The 22138-nt window shown below is 45.9% G+C and overlaps 2 protein-coding genes across 8 annotated transcripts in view; one reads left to right on the top strand and one right to left on the bottom strand.

Annotated features, from left to right (window-relative positions):
• STOM (stomatin) overlaps positions 1 to 4502 on the top strand; it is a 31209-nt gene extending 26707 nt beyond the window's left edge. Inside the window, exon 7 of the mRNA XM_002820164.5 lies at positions 2175 to 4502. Coding sequence (XP_002820210.1) covers positions 2175 to 2381 — 207 coding nt within the window. The 3' untranslated portion in view covers positions 2382 to 4502. The remainder of the gene's footprint in view (positions 1 to 2174) is intronic.
• A 6271-nt stretch (positions 4503 to 10773) lies between these two features.
• GSN (gelsolin) overlaps positions 10774 to 22138 on the bottom strand; it is a 64714-nt gene continuing 53349 nt past the window's right edge. For 6 of the 7 annotated variants that reach the window (XM_063713874.1, XM_063713876.1, XM_063713875.1 and 3 more), the window contains 7 exons: positions 19021 to 19111; positions 16943 to 17113; positions 16144 to 16318; positions 14611 to 14735; positions 14311 to 14388; positions 12174 to 12234; positions 10776 to 11191 (listed from right to left, as the gene is read on the bottom strand). In XM_063713874.1, coding sequence (XP_063569944.1) covers positions 11022 to 11191; positions 12174 to 12234; positions 14311 to 14388; positions 14611 to 14735; positions 16144 to 16318; positions 16943 to 17113; positions 19021 to 19111 — 871 coding nt within the window. In that variant the 3' untranslated portion in view covers positions 10776 to 11021. 7 annotated transcript variants of the gene reach the window in all.

Genomic DNA, 22138 nt, shown 5'->3' with positions numbered 1-22138 from the left:
TTAATATTCAACTTCTATAACCTCACCACATCACCCTCTGGAAAAGTTGCTTTCTTCTGTGTGCTAACACTGTGCCTTGTACATATGTCTGTCAGCATTTATCACACTAGAAAGAAATGATCTACTTCCTTGTCTGCCTTCCCTACCTGACCAGGAGCTGAAGAAGGCTAGGGATTCCACTCTATCCTTAGCTTCTCCTACACAGGGCTTATTAACACCTAGAAGGCCCCCAAATTTTGCTGTGTAAGTAAATGAAATTTCACTGGGCAGAAGACCATCACCTCCAATTCTGATATTCATGGAGTATTATGGACCATTAATTATTTGAGATTCAAGTGAAGATAATAACCTGGAGAAATTGTACTTTTAATCTTGATAATTATGGTATCTTAATACCTTTCCTTCTTCTAGGATTATGAATTAAAGTAACTACCTTGAATCTTTTGTGCATTAAAGCATAGTTGGACCCAAAAATCAGGTCTTGTCACTTGCCATTCCTCTATAATAGCCCCCTTTATTCATTTAGCACTTTATATACTTTCTCTGTCTTCCTCGCAAGTGGTCCTCTGAAGTACATGTTAGTCTGCTTTAAGAATGGGAAACTGAGGTTCAGGATGTTCAGTAACCTCTCTGAGGACATTCGGCTGGTAAATGTTAGATTTGGGATTTGAACTCAAGTCCATTTGACTCCAGAGCTCCTGTTCTGTCCACTACTCGAGTGACCTTCAAACTTTTTTTGCCTGTGAAACCCCTTACAGAATTTAGAAAAACTATAAAGCCCATCAAACGTTTTAAATTGGCATGTAAAAATTTTCATCTTGAATTTATGTACTTGCCAAGAATATAATTCCTGGCATGTTGTAAATATTGACATTTTAAAATAAAACTGTTAACATCATTCTTTTAAATGTACCAAGTGAGAAATAATAATGATTTAGTTATCCATTAAAAATATGTAAGTAAACTCTTAACTGTCAGGAGCTTTTTATTGTTTTTTTCTTCTTCTTCTTCAACTTAAGTTTTTTATTGCACCTTCACTTCCCCCAGATTCTTTTCCTAACATATATTTTGTCATGAATTATTTTATTAACATACTGCAACATATTTAGTCCATAAGTTAGAATTAATTTTTAAAAATTTCCTGTAACTAAAAACAAGGTTCTACAAACATTTCAGAATTTCTCCTAAATAAGAAGTCAATTTTTTTTTTTTTTTGAAACGGAGTCTCATTCTGTCACCCAAGCTGGAGTCCAGCAGTGGCATGATCTCGGCTCACTGCAACCTCCCGGGTTCAAGCAATTCTCCTGTCTCAGCCTCCTGAGTAGCTGGGTTTACAGGTGCTTGCCACAACGCCCGGCTAATTTTTGTACTTTTAGTAGAGAGGGGGTTTTGCCATGTTGGCCAGGCTGGTCTCAAACTCCTGACCTCAAGTGATCTGCCCGCCTTGGCTTCCCAAAGTTTTGGGATTACAGGTGTGAGCCACTGCACCCAGCACCAGAAGTCAATTTTTACTGGAAATGCTTGTCTTCATAAGATGAATGAGAATTAAATCGTACAAGTATAGATGGCTGTTGTTTAATGCTAGAATGAGACAGGATTCAGCATCAATTTTATTCCTATTTTTCATTTTTATAGCTATAAGGACTTTGAAACCTTATTTACATAAATAAGTAGATGGAAATGGAAGTTTTGTTTAAAGTAGTATCATACAGTTCTTAGTACTCCCTTTGAATTTATGTGCTAAAAAAATCATATCACAGTCTTTCATCAAAAAATATTTATAATGACCTGTCAGCTTTCAGTTTAGTAAGGTACTCATCAGAGAATTGGAAATCCTGCTAACTTGCAAAAGGATTTGCCTGCAGTCATTAAAGTTACTCGCTTTCTCAATCCTGCACAGTATTTTGAATTATCCCTTTGTTTGTTACCCTGGAAAATGGGAAAAAGGCTATAGTAAAAGAGAATGTGTTGATCCAGGCACTAGTCAGGCAAGTCAGTTTTAGAAAAAGAAGCATATGGAAACTGAGTATGTAGAAACTGATTTCCTTGAAACTATTCTGGCATACACCCTGGAAAGTTTTGTGGACCACCTAAGGTATACATACCCCAGGTTGAGTGCTGCGTGTCCCCATGTGGTTTTCTCCAGTTCAACCCCTCCTTTCACCTGTCCATAGGTTATTGCAGCTGAAGGAGAAATGAATGCATCCAGGGCTCTGAAAGAAGCCTCCATGGTCATCACTGAGTCTCCTGCAGCCCTTCAGCTCCGGTACCTGCAGACACTGACCACCATTGCTGCTGAGAAAAACTCAACAATTATCTTCCCTCTGCCCATAGATATGCTGCAAGGAATCATAGGGGCAAAACACAGCCATCTAGGCTAGTGTAGAGATGAGCGCTAGCCTTCCAAGCATGAAGTAGGGGACCAAATTAGCCTTTAACTCACAAAGAGAGGGTAGGGCTTTTCCTTTTCCATATGTCAATTGTGGTGTTCCCAGAATGTATAGCAGTTATAAAAACAGGTGAAAGAATTGTTAGCTTGTAAATACTGAGAGATTGGTGATTTATATAAGGTAATCTGTTAGTCTTAAAATAGTTAAAAGTTTGTATTTTTAGATTATTATGTAGTAGGTTAGATCCCTCTTGTTTTGACTTCCACTGACTCATTCTGAACCCCCTAAGCACCCAGGCCAGAGGCAAGAACCTGGGCTGTAACTGCCACCTGACACCGCTGACTGGATAAATGCTTTGCAGAAAGTGATGACCTTATGCCACAACCAGCTTCTCTAGGTCATATGTGCCTTACCTCCAGAGAGTCTTTTTTTTTTTTTTTGAGATGGAGTTTCACTCTTGTTGTCCAGGCTGGAGTGCAATAGCATGATCTTGGCTCACTGCAACCTCCGCCTCCTGGGTTCAAGAGATTCTTCTGCCTCAGCCTCCCCAGTAGCTGGGATTACAGGCTCATGCCACCATGCCCAGCTAATTTTTGTGTTTTTTTTTTTTTAATAGAGATGGGGTTTCACCATGTTGGCCAGGCTAGTCACGAACTCCTAACCTTGGGTGATCCACCCACCTCTGCCTCCCAAAGTGCTGGGATTATAGGCATGAGCTACCACACCTGGCTTGGAGAGCTTAATTAAGGAAATTTCTCTAATGTTCGTTTATTTTCTAAATCCAGACCATGTTTCAGAATAATCCTTACTTGAGAGTAGCCATTTTCTTGCCTGTACTTGTCAGAACTAGAGGAAATAGCCAAGACTAATGAAAAAGATTACTCTAACCCTTCAAAGACTTTTAAATTCACTACTATAGTGGTCATTTTAAAAATACATCCCTGTTTTAACTTATTTGAGCCTTCTTTATGAGTAAATGATTCCTCTTTGTTCTGTCTTTCAAACCAGCTAAATATTTGTCACAAAAGTGCTTTTTTCTAACTGTTGCCTATTTTCATATATCAGGTTTTAAATAGTTTTAATTTTGTAATAAAATTTTCTCTACGTTCTATATGCAATTGTTATATATCCATTTGAATAGCTTAAGGACTAAAATACTTTTTTAAGAGATAACTTCAGGAAACCATTATATTTTACTAACTGCATGCTGTTAACTGTGGTACACTGTGAAATATGTTGATTACAAACCCATTCATTCCATAGTGTAAGGACTTCCCAATATATTCACTATATAGTGTCTAATGATCTTGGGCAGATACTGTCAAACTTACAATGTCTATATAGATGTAGGTCTTTTTAAATTTACCTAGTCATTCTTCTATCATGTATATTGATGCTGAAAGAGGAACTGGTCAGCTCCTCTGGACAACAAATTCTTGGTCTATAATATTAGGAGACATCTTCTGTTTTGCAAATGTCTATGAATCTGAGCAACCTGGCATTCTGCTTACTGGCCAGAAAGCTGGCGGGTGACATTTGTAACATTTCCTCTTTGAGACTCTGAGTTCACCTAGAGAAGTCTAAGCATAACAGCTTTCTTTCCCAGCACAAGCCTTTATATAGCTCTCCTTAGCTCAACCACTCTGTCCATCCAGCCAATGGATGTCCCTTCCCCTGTACCCCAATTTCAAGCTTATTTTAGGAAGCCTTGAACTACCATGTCTCCTGGCTCCTAGCTGAGTTTATTAGAGGTATGGAGCAGTGCAACTTAAACTCAAGTTGCACTTACATTTTGAATTTTAAAATGATGGTTTTATCTGTTGTGTGAAGTGGCTCACCCTTGAGGACCAGGAGGCTCCATATCCTGACTGAAAATCTTCTCTGAGACTTAGAGTAACAGTGCTTTTGGTTCCTTGAGTTCTCCTGTCTCCAGATACCAAATGACCTTGACTTTTCTGCCTTGTGAATTCATAGTCCAATAGGTTGAAATTAAATCACTTGGGAGGGATGCATAGAAGGAGCTCTAGGAACACAGTGCCAGTGCGGAAGTTTTTCCAGGTGGCCTCCCTTTCCAACAATGTACATAATAAAGTGTATGCACTTTCACTAATATTTTTGGGGTGAGAGTCTGTTTCAGCCTGTATTGAACGTATATGGATTTCCGTTTTCAGAAGTAGTACATTAGATCCTCCGGTTCTGAGCTGGCTGGTTGGCTTCTTCGTGTGCTTTGTGGGCCAGGGGAAGGGGACAGGCTGCTGTGGGCCATCTGCTGTCTCCCAGGTCCAGGCACCCTCTGGTGCACTGGCCCACACATTTTCCCTGGGGAGTTTAGAGATCCACACACACCCTCCACCACCACAAAGCTTTAACTGACTTCATTTTCTTTTGCCTTCTTCCAAACGGGACAGGAACCCACTTCTTGCTGTCACCCGGTTAATCACATAGACATAGCCTTTACTTAAAAAGAAACAAATAATGGTAAAAAACCAATGTGTTTTACCTGCAACATCTGACAGAACTGTCTTGAATTAGTGGCTACCATTTGGGAGCACCAGTCACTCAGCTCTGTGCACAAATACGTGTATGTACATTCTATCATTTTATCTCAAAATGGTTTGATAGACACTTTATTATCACCATTTTGTAGATGAGAACACTGAGGCTCAAAGGTTAAAACAGCCAAAGTCACATGGTTAGAAAGGAACAGAGCTGGGATTCAAACCCAGATCTAATGCCGAAGACTTGTGAGGTGTATCAGTGTATCTTCGTGTGACACTGCCTGCCTCTAGTGCCCCCATCCACACACCACCACCACCATTTTGTAGATAGAGCACAACTTTTCCCAAGACTATCAAAGTTCATTTGTCTTTACATTCACACCTAACCAGGCCCTAAACTTAAACTTTCGTTTTGGGCCATCCGATTCAGCCAAAGTTCATTATAAAAAGAGGAGAGTCAATTGGGCATTTGTTTTTGTTTTTGTTTTTTTTTTTTTGAGAGGAAGTCTTGCACTTGTCACCCAGGCTGGAGTGCAGTGGTGTGATCTTGGCTCACTGCAACCTCTGCCTCCTGGTTTCAAGCAATTCTCCTGCCTCAGCCTCCCCAGTAGCTGGGATTACAGGCGCATGCCACCACGCCCGGCTAATTTTTGTATTTTTAGTAGAGACGGGGTTTCACCATGTTGGCCAGGCTGGTCTCGAACTCCTGACCTCAGGTGATCTGCCCACCTCAGCCTCCCAAAGTGCTGGGATTACATGTGTGAGCCACTGCAACCGGCCCGATTGGGCATTTGTAACCACAAATGCCATAACACAGTGTCCTGAGCAGAAGGAAACCAGTGTTCCATAGACTTTCAGCTTATGTAGCCTTTTAAAATATATCATTTCTTGTGATACTCACAAACCTGGTCTCACAGTTACTTGGCTAGTAAATAGTGAATCAAGTGCCCCTTCCCCTTACTTTCAGCAGCAAACCCCTTTTTTCAAAGGTAACTGCATTGGTAAAAGGTTTACAGTGTCTTTTGCCAGGATAAATTCTTGAGTTCACATTTATAACATTTACTGAATATAAAGTAACTCAATGAGAACAATGAGGCTGTTTTGAAAAACAATATTAGAGTTATGAAAGAGTTTCAATCTTATATTCAGAGTCTACATTCGATTTCTCCATTTTGCTTGTCTGTTTTTATTACCACTTTAAACATGGAATTTGAATCTAATGTTTATAAAATCACAGAAGCACCTCATAGAATTCTACATATTTCTGTTTGAAAATCACTGCTCTGGAGTGCTTTCCTTGCTACAGCATCCATCTTGTAATGTGACCTTGGATAAGTCATATGCTCTCTCAGCCTCATTTTCCTCACCTGTAAAACAAGGAGATTATAGTCCAGCTGTTTGGGTCTCAGACCTTTTGAGAATGTGTTGGAAGCTACAGAGCTTCGTCTGAAAACTGCACATAGTGTGCACAACACAAATTTGGATCCTTTGGGGGTACACCGGCCCCACTCCCAAACCTATCCAAAGACTTAAGAAATCCTGGGCTAGATCATGTCTAAGATCCAACTACAAAGCTTTGCAGTTACCTGAAGAGTTTTTATAGGAACCAAGAAGAAGGCAAAAGGAACCACGGTTGAATGCCAGCACTGTGCAAGACACTTTACACATCTTTTCTCATGTCCATTCATAATCTCATTTGGCTGTGTTGACCAGGCCCCAGGAAAATCCCCGGGGATATTAGTGATGATCTCCTCCTGTGATGTTGTTAACATCAGGTCTACAGCAGACCCAGGTTCAGATCAAGCTAGGATTTGCCTAAACCAGTCATACTTGCTAATGGGATACAGCCCCTTTCAATCTATCCTGTAGCCAGAAGAGTTTAGTGAGAAAGGAAATTGAAGCCGCTGTTAAAACTGTGGTTTTACAATAAACTCCAGAAACATAGTAATCATAATGTAGGCTGCAAATCTTCCCTAAAAGATTCCAGGGGAAAATGACTGGAAATTGAGCAGTCTGAAAATTACTGGATGCCACAGAACTGTAAGGAGCCATTACTTTTAATTTTCCGCATCTGGCCCCCGGAAGTCTCCAACAAAAGGGCGGTCTACCCAGCATCCATTTATCTCCTCCCTCCTTCCTAGGAGCCATGACTTTGTTCAGATACCTCCCCCTGAGAGCTCTGACCTCAGGAGAAGAATTCACCCCCACCTGCTAGGATGAACCTAACTGGCCTATGAATAATTCCATCCTTCTAGCCCATGATTCCATCAGGAATGATTATGTGACCCAACATGGGCTCTTGAGACCTGAGGAAAGGTTTTCCGTGGACTTGGGAGCAGTTCCTCCTCCCTTTTCTGAAAACTTTTCTAGAAACAGTCCTCTTTTCCTCTGGGCACTGCTGTTCATGGGTGTGGAGCAACCAGAACACCTACAGATATTTTACTACCAGACTAGCGAGGGCGAAGAGAATGAGCAGGAAACTCAGGCCCACTAGGTTTAGTCAACCATGAAGGCCCCCTCAACTCTGAACTGATGATGTATGAGAGCACATAAGTGTGCTTACAGTTTAATTTGGTTTGAGTTAGCTCTCCACTGCTTACAGCCAAAAACATCCTTTCTGATCCACAGTACATTAGGCCTTTGCCTGCGTGGTTGAATACTAGGTTCTGCTGTGGCCTAGGTGCTTTCATTATTTTTAACCATTTTCGAGCACTTACTATAGGCCAGACACTGTGCTAACCATTACCTCCCTTAATCCTCATGAGAATTCTAAGTGGGGTGACACTGTTCTTACTCCCATTTTTCAGCTAAGGAAATGGCAAAGAACTTAAGATCACACTGCTAATGAGTGGTAGAGCTAGATTTGAGCCCAGGTCTGACTCCAAAAGCCAGCTACTAGCCACTATACTATACCACCTCCAGCTAGGTATTAATACAACATTACCATTTTGTAGGTAGGTAACTTGAGGCTCCAAAAGTTTCTTTTAAGTATTATATCTATAATGCCTTGCACAAAGTAAGTACAAAATAAATATCTGTTCAACTGAATTGCCCAAGATTGGACCCAGGATCCAAGCCTAGCGTTGTGCCTCTGGCATCTGTCTCATTATTTCACAATGATTTTTCCATGGTAGGAGATGATGACGTCTGCGACTGTTAGAAAGATAAGATGTGTGGTTGAAGTGATAGTGCTCCTGATTGGCTTTTCTGCCTTTGAGAGAAAAATAAGAAGTCAGCATCTCAGTGGCCCCAGGCTATTTTCTTTCTCAGAGCATTGCACAACTCTCTTCGGAGGCCACAGCCATACCCTTGAATGCCGACATAAACTGAAATGAAGAATTAATGGGCAGGTCTACCTGAAATTTTACCTCCCACAAATTTCTAGGAAGGAAGCTAGCTCTGTCTAGACAGGCCTCTACCTGCCTCTCGTGAAAGCCCTAGAAGCTTTGGGTGGTAAATGCCACTTCTGTACCAGGACTTTGTCAAGTTGATTGCTTTCACCATGAAAGCAAACCTTTGGGGGTAGGCAAGGCAGGCATTATGGGATCAAGTCCAAACCCTTGGTGTGGCATTCAAAGCCCCAGCCTGCTTCTCAGCTCAGAGGCCTGCCACTCCAGGCTGCTGTCTGTCCCTGAGCACGCTGTTCCCCTCACAGCCCCCTGCCTGTACTTGCTGCACTCTCTGCCTGAAAGTGACTTGATCTTCCCTCCATGTTTCACCCAGAAAATTCCTTCTCCACTACCCTCCACACTTCTGCGATGAATCAGAATCTCTGGAGGAACGGCCCTTGGGGAATCCATGCTTTTAAAAAGTTGCAATTTGGGTGATCAGCCAGCTTTGGAGACAACAGTGTAAACACACATACACACACACACACACACACACACACACACACACACACAGCCTGCCCATCATTTAAGCCCTCATGCTGGTTTCTGTTCTTTTACAGTCATATGCTTGGGAGCTTTCACATCATAATTCAATGGGGATGGAATGGTGGTGGGAGGCAACACAGAACAAGAGCGGGGAAAACAAGGTGAGAAGAGACCGGATGGAATGGTGGTGGGAGGCAACACAGAACAAGAGCGGGGAAAACAAGGTGAGAAGAGACCAAATGGACAGAGGGGAGGACTGGGGAATGTCCTCCAGCAGGTTCCTTGGACTGGTTTAGAGTCTCCCAGGAGAAAAGATTATGAAACAACATAGAAATATCCAAGAGGGACTGTGTGACATGCTGAGCATGAGTAGAGAGTCAGGACCCAGGGGACCAAGAAGGCACAGAAGAGTCCCTTTCCCATACCCTGAAGACCGCAAACTTTGAGAGCATCCGGGGGCGGCTCTTGTGCTGGCAGCTGCTGCAGTGATTTCTCCACATAGCTTTGGGGCAGCAGAATGAATCTGTGGGAACCAGAGGTAGCAAGGAAGGTCCAAGCAGCTGCTACAGGATGTGGCAGCTATGAGGATGCACCCTGCCCGCTTTCTACTGCAGGGCATATAATTGATAAGGGCTCTGGCTGCTGGCTTTGAACTTCATCCCACATGTGTCCCAAGGTCAGGCCTCCCAAAGACTGAGCGCAGGGGGCAGATAAGGCACGCCTGCTTACGAGAGACACACGATTCCTTTGCTGGCTGACTTTGACTCTGGCTCAAGAACACTTTGAATCGAACAGATGCTCGTGTTCATAGCAGCCTTATGCACAATAGCCAAAAGGCACAAATAACAAAGAGTCCATTGATGGCTGAATAAACCAGATGTGGTATAGACACGCAGTAGAATATTACTCAGCCACAAAAAGGAGTGAAAAGTTGATATATGCTACAACAAGGAAAAGTCTTGAAAACATTCTGCTAAGTGAAATAAGCCACACACAGAGGACAAATGTTGTATGATTCCACTTATATGAGGTCCCTGGAATAGTCAAATTCTGAGACTGAAAGTAAAATACAGGTTACCAGGGGCTGGCAAATAGGGAAGAATGGAGAATTAGTATGTAATGGGCAGAGTATTTATATTGGGGATTATCAAAAAGGTTTGGGTACAGAGAGTGGTGATGGCTACACAACACTGTATATGCAATGTTACTGAAATACACACAAGTGGTTAAAATAAATACTCTGTTATGTACAGTTTGCCACAATAAAAAACAACAAAAATGGGACTATACCATTAAATTTAAAAAGAACACTGAATTTGGCTTTGGGACTGCCGACAAGCTTTGCCAAATCTTCCTGGATTAAATAAATGACCACTAAGACACTTCCGCACAACCTTCTCTCCCTTTTTTCTCCACCTAGGGTCAGACTTGCGTCGAGGGTCTGATGGCTCTCCCAGTCTTCCTTGGTTCCCCACCTATTTCCTTTCTTTTGAGACAGAATCTCGCTCTGTCACCCAGGCTGGAGTGCAATGGTGCAATCTCAGCTGACTGCAACGTCTGCCTCCTGGGTTCAAGAGATTCTCCTGTCTCAGCCTCCCGAGTAGGTGGGATTACAGGCATGTGCCACCACGCCTGGCTAATTTTTTATTTTTAGTAGAGACAGGCTTTCACCATGTTGGCCAGGCTGGTCTCAAACTCCTGATCTCAGGTGATCTGCCTGCCTCGGTCTCCCAAAGTGCCGGGATTACATGTGTGAGCCACCGCGCCTAGCCCCTCCCTATTTCCTTTCGCATAGGTATCCCCCAGGACAATCTACACACCTCTCAACTCACTGTGGCATCGCCTCTCAGGGCACCAGGATCCACGCACAGGGTGGATGTAGCTTTTCTACTAGTTTACAGGCAAATGCTAGGCACCTCTCTGGGCATTCTCAGAATTACCAGGGACACAGGCAGAGAAGACGCTGGCTCTCACTGTCAGATGGGCACAAGGAAATGAGCCACACTAGAGTACACACTTCAAAATGTTTTTATTGAATTTAATTTCCCAAACACAGACATTTTAGACAATTTTGCAAGGACTCTGAATTTTTGCAGGGCTATTTTTGGATACTGTAAAAAAAAAAAAAAAAAAAAAGAAACAAAACACACACACACACACACTCATAGCAGAGTTGCTCTGCTCGCTGTAAGGCCTCTTTGAGGGAAGGACAGTTCCAAAAGGCACTGACCGGTGACATGGATGGGTCCTGCCCCTCCTCAGGCAGCCAGCTCAGCGATGGCCCTGTCCAAGGGGTCCACAGACCAGTAATCATCATCCCAGCCAAGGAACCAGCCCACGAAGGAGGGAGGCTCAAAGCCTTGCTTCACCACGGTGATGGGCGTCCGCCGATCCCGATTGGCTGGGTCCGTCTCGATGTACCGCTTAGCTGCAGACACACGTGCAAGAAAAGGAAACCCCAGTAATTCTTAGTGCCTCCCACACCAGGGAGAGGGTGACTCAGGACAGGAGTTGACAAAGAAGAGGGTCTATGGTCCTACTGTCCCTACTGCCCACCCCCTGCCCTGGGCCCCATCCTCCTTTAAAGGCATGATACCCATGTGGGTTCTCCACCACCCTGCTCAGGAACACAGGAAGGGACAGGGCTACGGCTTAACCTCCTGCTTCATAAAGCTTATTTCCCTTGCAGTCACCTACTGGAAGATATGAGAACCAACTTTTGGGCTCCCAGCTCATAAATCAGATCTATTCAGCTACCAGGAATCTGCTTTGCAACATCTTTTTCTTTTTCTTTTTTTTTTTTCATTTTGAGACACCATCTCGTTCTGTCACCCAGGCTACAGTATAGTGGTGCGATCATGGCTCACAGCAGCCATGAACTCCTGGGCTCAAGCAATCCTCTGACCTCAACCTCTTGAGTAGCTGGGACCACGGGTGTACACCAACACGCCTGGCTAATTTTTTTGTATTTTTTCTAGAGATGGGGTTTCACTATGTTGCCCGGGCTGCTCTCAAACTCCTGGGCTCAAGTCATCCTCCTGCCTTGGCCTCCCAAAATGCTGGGATTACATGCATGAGTCACTATGCCTGGCCTGCTTTGCCACATCTAAACCTTGACAAGTTCAGCTCCTGAGTATTCTGGGAACTTGAAGTGACTTCTCATCTGTTCCTTCCTTCTCCTGGAACAGAGGAGAGGCTTCTTTCAGAAGCCTCAGGGTTTCTGAAGGAACTGACGTGTTCTTCACTATCCCACGCAGGATTTATGAGGGGCTGGCCCACAGAGGAGGAAGTCCCCACCCTATCTTGTCCATCAGTCCCCTGGAAAGATGCTCATTCCCATACCTGTACAGGAGCCACTCCCACCACCCCACAAGCAATGGACCCCCCCACCCAGGGACTTGGGTCCTCACCAGAAGTCAAGGCTTCTGTCTTTTCTTCTTCTTGAGAATCCTTTCCAACCCACACAAAGACCTGGAGGTGAGATGAGACATGAAAGGTACATGAGGAGTGCTGATCAAATTCACGGCTGGAGGAAGACTGGGGAGGGGCCAGGTGTCAGACCAGACAAAGCCCTCCCCTTACTAACAGAGCCCATTAACTAAGACTGGAGGGATTTGGAACAGAGGTTGAAAACTGGCAACCTACAAACATGTTTTGTTTGCTCACCCACTACCTTGTGTTGGCCAACAATGTCTTTTTAAACCGTTGATGACATAAAAATCTAGATTTCCAACTTCTCTTAAAAAATTGGAGGATCTAGCAGCCTGGGCCTTCAAACCTCACTTGAGTCAAGCTGTGCAGGAGCCGCCCCTTTGAGATGAGCAGTTCTAGTTTGCCTCAGACTCCACTGCTTCCTCATGTCTCCCCATCCCAGCCTGCTTCACTCGCTAACGTTGCCAACCAGGTGCCATCAGACATTGAGTTTGAGATTCTTCTCTAAAGGTCCATGAGTTATCTCTTGAACAGCATTCACTCGTTCAACAAATGAGTGGCCAAACATATTCTCACTCATTTATTCATCCAACAAATATGCACTGAGAGTCTACTGTGTGCCTGTCTGTGTGCATCTTTGTCAAAATGGGCCTAAGGCTTGGAAGAAAAATAACTCACCCACCACTATCGCCATTTTGAGTCTTGTTACAAGTTCTATTACACATTATTTAGCTGATTTTTATGTATCATCTATTTTTATGCATATCTAAAATATTACTTCAAAGAGCACCTAGCATTGATAAAATGGCATTACACAATAAAATGTCAGACTTGGTTTCTCTCACTTTTTTTAAGACGGAGTCTCACTCTGTCACCCAGGCTGGAGTGCAGTGGTGTGATCTCAGCTCACTGCAACCTCCGCCTCCTGGGTTCAAGTGATTCTTCTGCCTCGACCTCCCAAGTAGCTGGGATTACAGGCACCCACCACCAAGCCTGGCTAATTTTTTTGTATTTTTAGTAGAGATGGGGTTTCACCATGTTGGCCAGGCTGGTCTTGAACTCCTGACCTCAAGTGATCTGCCCACCTCAGCCTCTCAAAGTGCTGGGTTTACAAGCGCGAGCCACCGTGTCTGGTCCTCTCTTACTTATTTATAAATGTGTTCCCAACTAAAGTGGAAGCCCCTCGAAGGCAGGCATTCTATCTATTTTGCTCATCATAGGATTCTCAGCACTCAGCATTTTGCCTGGAAGACAGTGGTGCTGAATAAATGTTGGCTGACTGAATCCCTAACAGATGAACAAACAGATTAAGCAGCCAATGGATCAATCAATGACAACTGCTGAATGGCTCAAGCTGCAACCATTTTTGGTCCTGATCTTCCAACTGGGGATTCCGAGCAGCACTGTGGGTAGTTTAGAGTCTTATGCCTTCGTGGCCAGCCGCTCCATAACTCTGAGGACTCTGGGAGAAGCCACCTTGATAGGAAAGGTGACTGACCTGACACCCCCATGAGAACGTAAGCCCTGGGAGGGCAGGAAAATGCCTACTTTATTCATTGCTCTATCCCTAGCATCTCAAACATAAAGCACCTGGCACAAAGCAGTGCCCAATTAATATTGGTTGAGTGAGTGAATGGCATCTTCCCCTGCCAAGTCCTACATAATGGCCTTCTCTAGGAGACGAAGTGGAGACAGAGCCCAGAGCCCTCAAACCAGAAGCAGGAGCCCTCTAGAGCCTCTAGGTGACACTGGACAGTTTATGCCTGCAAACACGATGCTGCTAAGTTCAACTTCCTCCGCCAACAGATTTAAAGGAAGAGTTCACGCTCCCGCAAGGTCTGGGAGAGAATGATGAAGGTCATGTGATTTGCCTTTGTAGGGCGTTTTGCACCTTCAAGGTGAGTGCATCTGTAAGGGAGGTACCGCCACTCCCAGTTTACGGATGAGGAAATGGAAGCTCCGAAAGAAGAAGTGACTTCCAGTACCCTTAGAGACTTTTCTGGCAACACCTGGCACTGCCTCTTTGAGGTCCTTCTAGCAACTGATCATAGAACTGGAGGTCTAGTTTCTCCCACTCCCTCTGGCACAGAGAGCCTTCACCTATCCTTCACCCACCTGGTCCCAGGTGTCCAGAAGCATGACATCATCCGTAGCCAGGTCTTCCTGCATGAGCTCACCAGGAACCTCTTCGATCTGGGAAGGAACGAAAGAGCATCAGCGAGATGTCTTCCCTCCCCTGGGTGGGCTTCCTCTATCTGCCCCCTGAGGGAGTGGCACAGCTGACTGCAGCTGGCAGGGGGCCCCTTCCTCTGTGCCATGCCGTCAGAACTGTTTCTCCTGCCCCTGCTGCCGGCCAGTCCTGTGGAACTCGCCTCCCGAGGGGAAAGCAGAGGTGTGACCTCCGCAGGGGCTCACCACAAAACGTCCAATCTTGTTGGAGCAGGCAAAGAGGCGAGGAGGATGGGCATCCATCTTCTTGTCCTTCAGCCGTGGGGAGGTGCGGTAGGCAGACTTCCCGCCCAGGGCCTCCCAGAAGCCATCTGTGAGGGGAGGCCACGCCAGTTGCCAAGGGATACCATCATCCCTCTCTCCCATCTCATCGGACCCTGGGACCAGCCCTGCCCAAGCGCAACCAACTGCTCTCCCTCTCCTCCCTCCATCCTAAAAATCCCAGGAGATCCAGAGGGAAGAGGCCTGAGTGAATTGGAAGGTGACGAAATAGAGGCCCAGAGAGGGCAGACTTGGCGGTAGTCACACAGCCAGGACTACTATTGGCTTGAGGCTGACGACAGCATTGCAGGATGAGGATCATTAGCTCCACTCAGCTAAAGAGGCAATTGTGGCTCGGAGAGGTTAAGCAACTCACTCAAGGTCACACAGATGGTAAGTGTTAAGACCAGGATACAAATCTTGTCTGATTCTAATACCTATACTCTTTCCACTATACCTGCTCTGTCCATGTGCAGCCATTTAAATTTAAATTCATTAAAATTAAATTTAACTAAAAGTTCAGTTCTTCATTCCCACTAATTCCCACTGGTCACATTTCAAGTGCTCAACAGCCACACGTGACTAATGGCTGTCAAATTGGACCCGGCAGATACAGAACATGTCCATCTGCATAGAAGGTTCTGCTGGACAGAGCTGCTTTAGACCAAGTCACTCTTCACCATTTCTGTTAAGCATCAAGCAGCTGTGAATGAACTCAAAGTAACAGTATAAAGACTGCAGGCTGGCAGAAGGAAGAGCTGCCTGGCCCACATTCTGGAAACAGAGCAGGCTGGTGGCATTTCTGTCCATGGAGAGTCTAGAGATATAAGGAGACCACTGCCCCTCTGATGCTATCAGCCCTGCCTACCACCTTTCAAGGCTTCCCAGCAAGGGACCGCCTCCTTCCACAGCCCAACTGCGCCTTCCCACACTGGGCTCTCCTTTCTTTCTTTCTGTCTTTCTTCTTTTTGAGACAGAGTTTTACTCCTGTTGCCCAGGCTGGAGTGCAATAGTGTGATCTCAGCTCACCGCAACCTCCACTTCTCGGGTTCAAGCGATTCTCCTGCCTCAGCCTCCCGAGTAGCTGGGATTACAGGCATGTGCCACCATGTCTGGCTAATTTTGTATTTTAGTAGAGATGGGGTTTCTCCATGTTGGTCAGGCTAGTCTTGAACTCCTGACCTCAGGTGATCCGCCTGCCTTAACCTCCCAAAGTGCTGGGATTACAGGCATGAACCACCACGCCCAGGCTAGGCTCTCCTTTCTTTAGCTCCTGGAGACCTCCTTCTCTCTGACCATAGCCCTCATTTTAATGCAACTGCTTTTATTTAACATACATTAGGGGACAGGCCCTGGGGCGGGGTAGAGGGGAGGATTTAGAGCCCCCAAGCCACAGGAAAGAAGGGAAACCTAACAGCTGCATCTGGAGAGCAGCAGGCCCCCCACCTCGGCTCCTACCTGGCTCGCTGCCTTCTGCCACCTGCACAGGTTGGGCCCGCAGCACCCTGAGCAGCTCCTGGGCCCCCGTCTTCTCTGCCTTGCTGGCTCCTGTACCCACCCACAGGTAGGCGGCTGAGGGGGTTTTCAGAACAAAGGCATCGTTGGAGTTCAGTGCACCAGCCTTAGGCAATACCTGGGAGGGTACAGCTTGGTTAATCAGGAACCAGACAAAAAGCCCTCAGCCCCCTCCTCACAGCCCAGGAGACCCTGCAGCAGGAGTAGCTTTCAGGTGGGGACTTGGAGGAGCACAGCCCATCAGAGCTGAGGGCATAGACTTTGGACCCTGATGGCCTTGGTTGACTCCCATGAGTCACTAATGCACCGTGACTAGCCAACATGATTCTAGAATTCAGGGCTGCATTAACAGAAGTTGAGTGCCTAGAACAAAGGAGGTGAGAGTCCCATTCCCCTCTAGGCTGCTCAGACCATCCTGGGAATCATGTCCAGATCTATGCCTTCCTCCATGAAAGGGAGAGTAGACAACTGGAAGGTAATCAAGAATGACATCCTGATGTACAGAATGGTAGATAGTGAGCTGTCCACTATACAAAGTGTGCAAGGGACACTGGGTATCCTTGAAACAGGGGGAAGTCTAAGACAGACAACCCTGTGGCCAGGACAGGAAAATACAAAAAGCTGCTTCTTACCCCCTCACTCACCTCCCCCCGCCCCTGTTCCTGTGCCTGGAGATCTGGCCATTGAGCTGGGAGGTTTCAGGGAGGCCAATCCCTTCTGTGTTCCAGGACCTGGAAATTACCTCGACAGCCCGGGTGGCTCCAGCGCTGTTGGCACGGACCTGGAAGAGGCGGGTGCTGGCAGGGGCTGTCTGCCCGCCCTCGCGGGAGGTGCCGCCCTTGTAGATGATCATGGGCTTCCCACCAAACAGGCTCATGAGGTGGGCGGGCTCCTTGCCTTGGACCACACGGCTCTGGCAGGGAGACAGGGGAGCGAGTCAGGGACCTTGGGGGCAGGCTTCAGTCCTTCTATGTCGCACTGGGCCCATCCCTCCAGACGAAGCCATCATGCTTGTGTCTGTGTGTGGCATGGAATGTGACCCGACAACACACAGGCAGGGACACCAGAATTCCAGGAAGGGTGGAGACAGTGCTATTGTCTGAGGTCCCCAGGGCACTGCTGCTGGGCTGCTCTCCATCTCCATGAGGACGTGCCTTTCTGACCCTCAGCCTGGTCCAAGAACCAGGAGAGCCTGTGTTTGCAAATGTTCCCTTAAATAGAAGCACAGGGACCGCTGGTGGACATTCTTCCAGAATGCTGACGTCAGGCCTGGGCATGACTGCTGGTGGAGTGGTAAGAACAGAGCATTCTAGATCCAGAAAACCCCCTCCTGCACAGCCAGTGCACCCCAGATGCAGGCAGCAGTCAGGGGCTTGGTGGTGGGAGTGAGGCAGGGAAGATGTACACCCTCACAGCTGCTCCTGCCCTGTGTGCAGCACCTTACCGTGGCCCCGGCTAACTATGTCCAGAAGAAAACCTCACATGTACGTCAGACGTATGGCAGTCGCTTCCCACCACGACCCACCACCGCTGAGTTAGGGCTTAGACCCCAACTGCACCCTGATGGTGAGAACTTGGGCACGTGTCTCAACCTCTTGAGTTCCTCCTCTGAAAAACGCAGCCAAGGATGCTACCCCCGAGGCTGTTGTCAGGATGCACTGAGCTAAGATGGTCATTATCTCATTTAGTGCCCAGCACCCAGTCTATCATAGTCAAAGGTCAGTGCACGAACCCCCGATGCCAATCTAGAGCCCTGCCCACTCCCACCATAGGATGGAGGAGGCACAATTGTTGTCCGCTTCCCCCACATCTCCACAAACCAGCTCTGCTGCCCTCCAGCACCTGTCCAGAGTGACTTTTTAAGCCAGAAATCCCTACACCTCAGACTTATCATTCAGCAACTTCCTGTTGTTCTCAGCATCAAGGTCAACATCGTCACCATGGCCTCTGGTGGTCTGGCCCCTCTGAGCATCTCTCTAGCCTCAAATCATGGCATTTTCCCCTTGCTTTAACACCCAACGCCCCCTCCCACCTCAGGACCTTTGCACGTCTACCACCCTTTACCCAGAATGTGCTTTCCTTCACTCTGCCTGGGCAACTCCTACACGTGCATTAGGTCCCAGTTGAACAGTCCCCTCCTGGGACAGGGGTGGGCTTTTCTAATCCAATAGGATCCTACCTAGGATTTGCGTCCTCGTACTTAACACATATGTATAAGGGGGGACTTCTTATATGCCAGGCATGACTCTAAATGCTTACAAATGTTAACTCTTAATCCTCACAGCAATCCTGTGGGACGGTACTGTTATTACCCCTATTTTGAGGACACAGAGGCACAGAGAGGCTAAGTGACTTGCCCAACGTTGCCCAGAGGTAAGGACAGGATTCAAACCAAAGCATGCTGGTTTCACATCCGTGCTCAGCCATATCGCCTCTCCCATGTCTCTCTCCCAAGGTCTTGTCAATTTCACTCGCTGCATCTGTCATAGCCATTGGTGTGCATGTGTGTTGAGTGTCTACTACCACCCAAGACAGCAAAGTCCATTAGGGCAGGGGCAGTGTGTCTGTGTGTCCATGGCTACAGATGCAGTGTGGAACACATGGAAGCCCTAAATAAATACCTGTTCCACGGATGGATGGATGGATGGATGGATGGATGGATGGATGGATACATGGATGGATGGATGGATGGATGGATGGATGGATGGATGGATGGATGGATGGATGGACAAACGAATGGATGGATGAGAGTCAGACAGATGAGTGAAGAGAAGGACAAAGCTCAGGCTGCAGCCCAGAGAGGTGGTGGGCTGGGCTCACCTGGACAGGGGTACCTCCCAGCTCCTCATCCAGCTGAGCAGTCAGGATGGCAGACGCAGCGACCTCATCCTGGGTAGACTGGGCACCCTGCCTGGAAGGTGAAGTGAGATTCAGCATCCAGGTACACACAGAGCCCTGAGCCTCTCCCTTGCCCTGAGTATGAGAAACCTACACATCTCCCCATCACCAGTAATGAAACAGATAGAGAGGGAAGGGGACTCTCAGAACAATGAGAGCCAGGAACCACACCAACACTTCCACTCTCAGCCTAGCATCTCGCCCGCTTACAGAGATCTGAGTGCAACGCATGGATCTCCTTATGCTAAATGTGTCCCACAGGAGACTGGCTGGGTCATCCCATGCTGAACAGCCACAGAGAAGATGCTCTGAGACTCAAATCTGAGATGCAGAAAAGTGGCCAGGACATTTCTCTGGGCAGAAAAGCAGGTCGCAGAATAGCAAGTGTTACGAGAGCCTATTTGTAGGAAAAGATGTCAGTGATTAAGCCCCCCATGAACACGTGCAGAGAGGTCTGCACAGATGTTCACCAAAAGGTCCATGGTAATTGCCCTTAGGGGGAAGATTTAGGGGGAATTTGCCTTTCTATCCCACCTCTTTGCATATTGTCTAAGTTTTCCGTAACCAACATATGTCGTCATAGAAGCAAACAAAATCTGACCTATTAATGTGCTGATGCATCTAATTTTTTAAACAGTCTTCTCACAAATTTTGTACCAGGTGTATGTATTATCTAGTAAAAAAAAAAAAAAAATTTAAGCTGTTTTTAAATGTCTGGGGTTGTCAAATTGAGAGACATTCTACAAAATAACTGACTAGTAGTCTTTAAAAGTGTTAAGGGCGTGAAAAAAAGGAAAGACCAGACAACTGCCATAGATTCAGAGACTCTGGAGACATGATGAGTAAATGCCATGTGGGATCCTGGGTTAGATCCTAGATCAGGAAAAGAACAGTAGTGGGGACTGGGCGCGATGGCTCACGCCTGTCATCCCAGCACTTTGGGAGGCCAAGGCAGGCAGATCAGTTGAGGTCAGGAGTTCAAAACCAGCCTGCCCAACATGGTGAAACTCCGTCTCTACTAAAAATACAAAAATTAGTCGGGTGTGGTGGTGCACACCTGTAGTCCCAGATATTCGGGAGGCTGAGGCAGGAGAATTGCTTGAACCTGGGAGGCAGAAGTTGCAGTGAGCCGAGATCATGCCACTGTAACTCCAGCCTGGCGACAGAGCAAGACTCTGTCTAAAAAAAAAAAAAAACAGTAATGAGAAAACTGAGGAAATTTAGGTAAAGCCTATAGATTAGTAAGTAGTATTGCGTCAATGTCCACTTCCTGGCTTTGTTAATTGTGCTATGGTTATGTAAGGGTTATGTAAGATGTGAACATAGGTGAATACTCCATTGGGTAATGGATATACGAGAACTGTCTGTACTATTTTTGCAACTTTTCAGCAAGTGTCTAATATTATTTCAAAATAAGTTTAAAAAAGAAGGAATCCAGCTTGGCGTGGTGGCTCATGCCTATAATCCCAACACTTTGGGAGGCTGAGGCAGGCGGAACACTTGAGGAGTTCGAGACCAGCCTGGGCAATATGGCAAAGCCCCATCCATAAAGTACAAAAAGTAGCCAGGCGTGGTGGTGAGTAGTGGCAAGTAGTCCCAGCTACTCAGGAGGCTGAGGCAAGATAATCGCTTGAGCCCCGGGGGCAGAGGTTGTGGTGAGCAGAGATCGCACCACTGCACTCCAGCCTGGGCAACAGAGTGAGACCCTGTCTCAAAAAAAAAAAAAAAAAAAAAGAAGAAAAAAATCCAACAGTCAATAATCAGACAAAAAGTTTTAGACTGTATAGTAAGAGAAATACAAGTTAAAAATACTCTGAGACACCATTTTATAAACCATAAGATTGGCAAACACCCAAAAGTTTGACCACACAATCCACAGGTGTGACTATAGGGAACCAGGGACTCTCACAGGTTGCTTGGTGGGAATGTAAAATGCTACAAACACTATGAAGGGAAATTGGGGGCTATCTATCAAAATGACAAGTGCAGTTACTCTTTGACCCAGCAATCTCACTTCTGGGAACTTACTCTAGAGGCATTTCTCTGCATGTTCAAAATGATATTTGTTTAAGGTTACTAATCACAGCAATGTTTGTAATAGAGAAAGACTGGAATCAAGCCAAGTACGCATCATCAAGGAATTTGTTAAATAAACTATAGTACAGCCATCCAAAGGACTATTATGCAACTGTAAAAAAGAATGAGGAAGCTCTCTATGTCTCTATGTACTGACATTATTGATCTCTAGGAAGAATGGAGTCAGAAAAGCAAGGTGCAGGGCAATATACAGAGGGACCAGGCTATAAATTATTTGCATATGTATTTTTTTTCAGGAAGAGTTACTGGAAGGATATGCAAGAGATTAAAGCAGTTACCCAAGAAGGGGTGGGGTCTAGAGAATGGGGTAGAGAGGGACAGGGGTGGGAATAAGATTTCTCAATAAATACCTTTATATTCTGTTTTGATTTTTGAACCATGTAAATGTATTCTCTGTTTAAAATAATTTTGGGACTGGGTGTGGTGGCTCACGCCTGTAACCCCACCACTTTGGGAGGCTGAGGCAGATGGATCATCTGAGGTCAGGAGTTCAAGACCAGCCTGGTCAACATAGTGAAACTCCGTCTTTACTAAAAATACAAAAAACTAGCCAGGCATGGTGGCGGGCGCCTGTAATCCCAGCTACTAGAGAGGTTGAGGCAGGAGAATTGCTTGAACTTGGGAGGCAGAGGTTGCAGTGAGCAAGACTGCACCATTGCACTCCAGCCTGGGCAACAAGAGCAAAACTCTGTCTCAAAATAAATAAATAAATAAATAAATATAAATTTAAAAAATTTTTGGCTTGAAAAATATGTGTGGGAGGATAAACCCTGGTGTGCATAGTACTTGTCATGGATTTGTGGGAGATGTTCTGTTTGTTTCTCCACATTCACTATATCCTACAATAGATGTATAATCATTTGGTAAGAAGAGTTTCAAAGTTGTTTGGAGAAATAAGCAAATGGTGTTGCCCTGTGGACAAGAGCCTCTCCCAGCAGGGAGT

This window comes from Pongo abelii, chromosome 13 (genome assembly GCF_028885655.2).
Source record: "Pongo abelii isolate AG06213 chromosome 13, NHGRI_mPonAbe1-v2.0_pri, whole genome shotgun sequence".
NCBI classification, from domain to species: domain Eukaryota; kingdom Metazoa; phylum Chordata; class Mammalia; order Primates; family Hominidae; genus Pongo; species Pongo abelii.
This window is presented reverse-complemented; position numbering and strand designations above follow the sequence as displayed.